Here is a 5,447-nt window from a genome sequence, read left to right on the forward strand (position 1 = left end):
TTTACTTTAGCATGAAACCCATCCATCGTTTCCTCAATATTCGCGTCATTTTTGCTGTGCGCTTCTGACGCGGCGAGTATAAACCAGGCTCTACACTCGAAGCGCTGCGCAGCTCAAACGAGTCGCGCGGTTTCGTTATGCTTTCAGTTTCGTTTGCCGTTTGATGTTTCTCACATGCAACAGAAATGCAGCGCTTATGAGTTAAACAATGCGGTGGTCGCGCCAGTGTGACCGCACATAAAATATAGTCGCACCAGCAGAAAAAATTATCGCAAAATGCGCCACTGGAGCCCTGTGCAGTACAGTATTTATTTATCCTCAGTTGTTCAGATCGCGGTAATTGAATACGGTTATAGTGATAATTAAAATATGAAACGGTAATACTAACTGTGGGGTATTTTATCACGATTTATCATCAAACCGGTAATCGTTACATCCCTACTATTTAGTCATTTTTTCTGACCATCAAGTGTCAGTCACTCTCAATGCCAACTGGCAGGAAAACATGGTAAATTGTGCCGGGGCTAAGCAAGATTCTGATGGGGCTATAGCCCTGTCAAGCTATAGAAAGAGGGTAAATAAAGAACTGGGGGCGGTTGCATAAACTGTTTAGACTAGTCTTAAAACGTTAGTCATCTATTTTTTTTTTTCTTCAAGACCGGTCATAACTTTTTAAATTCAGTTATGAAAAGGTATATTTTATGTATTTGAGGTCTGAGATGTGGGAACGGTGAAGAGAGTGAGGGCAAACATTTTAGGTCTGCATTGCCGTCTAATCAATTAATCTTTAATGAGCCAAAAAACGCATGTCACACCTCTGTTCATCAATTTGCACTGGCTACCAGCAGCTGCTCGCATTAAATTCAAGGCATTAATGTTTGCCTACAAAACCACCACTGGCTCTGCACCCATTTACCTAAATTCATTACTTCGGAGTTATGTGCCCTCTAGACGCTTGCGTTCTGCAAGTGAGCGTCGCTTTATTGTGCCATCCCAAAGTGGCACAAAATCACTTTCACAGACTTTTTCATTAACTGTTCCCTCCTGGTGGAATGACCTGCCCAAATCAATCCGAGCAGCTGAGTCCTTAACCATCTTCAAGAAACGACTAAAAACACATCTGTTCCACCTTTATTTGACCCTCTAACTGTAGCACTTTCTATTATATTTTAATTCTACTTTATCTATATTTATCATCTTTTTTTTATTTAAAAAAAAAACTAGCTTTCTATTTTTTCTATTCTATCTACTTGTTTTTCTTTGTGTATGTGTGTGTGTGTGTATGTGTATATATATATGTGAACAGGGTTGGGCACCCCTGCCTTTCACTATAAATGAGCATGTAAAGCAAATATCTTCTAAAAGAAATGCTATGTGGAGCATGCCCCCGATCCATGCAATGTTCTCACCTTTTCCCCGCTTACATGTTTGCATCTCTGATAGATGACTGATGAGAATGGGTTCGGGGAGCTGCTGCGGATGACAGCAGAAGAGTTTGAGTTTCTGCTGCGGATGGTCGGGCCCCTCATTACCAAACAGCACACAAAAATGAGACGGGCGATATCCCCAAGAGATCGCCTCTCTGTGACCTTGCGGTTTTTGGCAACAGGTGGGTCTGCCAGGGCGATATCAGAATATCTACTGCTTTAACTATTATCCATTTTAAGGGTCTGTTTGAGTGTGCATTTTGTAATTTATTTCTTATGCAGGCAAAACGTTCAGTTCCCTCAGTGCCCAGTACAGGATTGGGGCCAGCACTATTTCACAGATAGTTATGGAGACCTGTGGCGCTCTGTACCAGCTTATGAAAAAAGACTTCCTGAAGGTAAGCACTGATTACCACCATTTACTCAAGTACAGTGCACATTTATTACTTGGTGCTTTTCAGTGAGATGAGTTCCACCATAAACATCTGCTGCAGTAATAAACTACTAAATAATTTTAATACACAAGGGACGTTTTGGGTTTTGTTGTGACATCGACATTTGAACTTGTTGTGACGTGATAATGTATCGTGACCATGCAATGCGAAGTCATGGCCTCAAGATCATATGTTGAGGGAACAACTTTTAATGTGTAAACAATCATAGCAACCTGGGATTATCAGAAATTGAAATTATAAATAACAAAGACTCGACTTTAATAAATACAATTTTATTTTGAATTAAGGATGACAGTGTGGCATTAAGATATGGCTATATTATATTGCACATGCAATGTGTAGACCGCATCTAAATGAAGTTTGAATATTTTTTTATTATATGTTAAAAGAATATATATGAACATAATATTATACTATTTAAAGCAACATAAATACTGTAAGTGCTCGACAATCATGTCAGTAAATCTTTGACTCTATTTCTGTAGGTCTACACCAGTCAGTGGCAATAAATGAGCATCTGTTTTATGTTATTAGTGACTCATTAAAGCATTGGCTCAAAACAGTGAGTCTTTAACAAAATGAAACCTCAGTGAAACAATTCATTCAGAAACACTAATAATGTCCCAATGAAAACCACTAATTTTATCTTTATAATTATCCTTACTAAAATAGTCTAAAGTATTAAAGCCTAAAATAAATGTTAAATTAGTGTAAAGTGCAGTTTATTAATGTAAATGATTAACTTATAAAGTCATATAAAATTAACGTTTTTCGCAAGATGGTCAGATATTTACAGTATTTACAACACATGTATACTTGTGTAGTAAAATAGCTAATGCAGAACATTAACTGGGTGAAGAGAAGCATGAACTTGAGGGGAAAATAAAATAAAGATATAACTAAATATATTAAACCACAAAAAGAAAAGGCTTTAAAAGACTTTGGGATGGGATGAATAAAATATTTTTCATATGCATTGTTTAGCATATATTAATAACAAATTTCAAACTTCATAATTCTGTCACAGGCAAGAGGTATCTATACATTGTGCATAATATAATATACTGGCTTTGTCATTCTTTATTCAAAATACAATGTTATGGATGTCGTTACCTTGACAAAAATTGTCAAATCATGAATTCATATTCACAGTACTGCATTTTTTTTTTAAATACATGTGAGAAATACAGTATATAAGAATCAGTGTACAAATCTTTGTCTTAACTGTTTTTCTTTTCTGTTGCTAGACACCATCAACAGAGACAGAATGGCGGGCAATAGCCCAGGACTTTGAATCGAAATGGCAATTTCCACATTGCCTAGGTGCGCTTGGTGGAAAACAGATTTATATACAGCCTCCAGTAAAAAGTGGCTGCCTTGACCATAATAACAAGGGCCGATTATATGTGACAATAATGGCTGCTGTGGATGCAAATTACAAGTTCATCTGTGCCAGTTTGGAAACCCAAGATAAGGTCTCTGATGCTGGACTATTCGCTCATTCCGACTTGTGTAAAGCGATGGATCAGGGTCTGCTGAATTTTCCTCCACCTGAACCATTGCCCAACAGTGACATAACAATGCCGTACATGTTTGTGGGTGATGAGGCGCATCCTTTAAGGCCTGATCTCATGAAGTCATACCCAAATAAACAGATGGACCACAGTCAGGGGGTACTGAACTATCGTCTTTCAAGGGCACGTAGAGTTGCAGAAAATGCATTCAGCATTCTAGCAAACAGGTTAAGGGTTTTCAGGAGCACCATATTCTTGGAGGCAGACAAAGTGGAGAAGATCACTATGGCTGCTCTATGCATCCATAACTTCCTCCGCGAGCGCAGGTCCGAGGCATATACTCCTCCAGCATTTGCAGATTTGAAGAATGGGGACCACAGCATAGTTGAGGGAACCTGGAGGAATCGAGGGCATGGGACTTGCCAGCCGCTCGAGCAAAGAGAGGAGCACAATGCATTAGCTGTGGCAGAAATGCAACGAAACCTTCTGCGTGACTATTTTGTCTCGCCGGCAGGTTGCATTCCTTCACAAGAGGAACACATTTAGTATTGTAGGACTAGTATTTTTGTAGTGGAGAACACTCAGATGTCAAATGTATTTTATAGCACTCTTCACAATACGTTCACAATCGTTTCAAAACAAAGCAGTGTGAGGGAGAGATTCTCTGACACCTTTTACTGCATTGCCTTTTAAGGACATTTTTTCCTTTTTATTTTATTTTTTTAAAGTGCATTTACTAAAGAAAGATGTGGTTCTGTTGTGGTACTTTTGGCCATCAAAGTTTCATATATATTCGACATCGTTGTTTCAATTGAATGTAACAACAGAGGCTATTTTTATAACCTTTGTTTCAAAAAACAAATGTACAATAATTGAGAGTACATAAAATAACTGTATAAAGTTATGTATAACGTGCATTAGTGTACAGATTCTGAAAGAAAGTGATATAAGTTTACTGTTTTTTAACACTGTAAGGTCAACACTACTTATGCGTTTTACAACAGTGAAATAAAATCAACCCTGTTTACACAAACCAACAGTGTAACTATTTTGCTACCAATAATCCACATCTATGTATAAAAGTACCTTTATGAAGTAAATTTCCCTCCAACTATTCTCTTTCTCGACCCAGTACAGCTCAGAGGAAACCTTAAATAGGCATTACACTGAATTTTCTTTTTTTATTTCTTATGTCCAAGCAAATCGGTTGAGCCTTTTTCCAAACTGAAGCCATACTTGCTAATGTTCTGTTGCGGGTCTATGACTTTTCATAACTTTTCATAAGTTGTCAGTTACAGTCAAAACACATTTCACATTACAGGACTTGAAGTTGCAAAAGAGATATGTTGAGATATGTAAAATATCTCTCTGACATTTGGGCTTCTCTCAGATCTTTGCTAGGATCACTGGACTAAAATTTACATGACCTTCCAGAGCATCCTAATGTTAGAAAAGTGGCTGCTCATTTTCAACTACATGAGCATTTCTCAGTTTAGTTTTTTTTTTTTCATTCACTGAATTTTTTTGGTAAACTAGTTTGTTGCAGGCTTTGCAAACAGACTTCAATAAAGATCTGACAGTAATGCTGCAGTATGTCAGTAACTGTGTATCATTATAATGCCTAATTTGTGATCAGTGATTTTTGATATGTAAGTACTGATTTGTGTAATGCCTAGACTGCATTCACAATACAGCACAGCCTGATGTACAAAAATTGTTCACTTAGATGTTCGATGATCGAGGAGAATGAAATTTATGAAAATGCTTATTATAGTATTCAAAGACCAAGTTCATTGGCATTTTCTGATTGTTTACAGTTCAATGGAAAAAGTTGGACACTGTACAGAAAAGCTGTTAACACCATGGGCTGATGATTTCTTTTGGATGTCTGTTTTTAAAGCAGAAGTAATATTTGGGGGGTTGTTTATTGTTTGCCAGAATTAAAAATTTTTTTTTTTATTATAAGTCTTAAGTGTTCTATAAACTTTGTTTTGGACAGACTTTCTTTACATCTGCTCCTGTATATTTTTATATTCCTTTGGTGGAGCAGA

At 37.1% G+C, this 5,447-nt stretch overlaps 1 protein-coding gene across 1 annotated transcript in view; it reads left to right on the top strand.

Annotated features, from left to right (window-relative positions):
• The window catches only part of LOC107660501 (uncharacterized), a 7,042-nt gene extending 2,992 nt beyond the window's left edge, over positions 1-4,050 (top strand). Inside the window, exons 2-4 of the mRNA XM_016449814.1 lie at positions 1,444-1,609; positions 1,710-1,825; positions 3,130-4,050. Coding sequence (XP_016305300.1) covers positions 1,444-1,609; positions 1,710-1,825; positions 3,130-3,942 — 1,095 coding nt within the window. The 3' untranslated portion in view covers positions 3,943-4,050. The remainder of the gene's footprint in view (positions 1-1,443; positions 1,610-1,709; positions 1,826-3,129) is intronic.
• Positions 4,051-5,447: the final 1,397 nt, after the last annotated feature.

The sequence above is a fragment of the Sinocyclocheilus anshuiensis genome, unplaced genomic scaffold (assembly GCF_001515605.1).
Source record: "Sinocyclocheilus anshuiensis isolate Anshui unplaced genomic scaffold, SAMN03320099.WGS_v1.1 scaffold659, whole genome shotgun sequence".
In the NCBI taxonomy this organism is placed as follows: Eukaryota; Metazoa; Chordata; class Actinopteri; order Cypriniformes; family Cyprinidae; genus Sinocyclocheilus; species Sinocyclocheilus anshuiensis.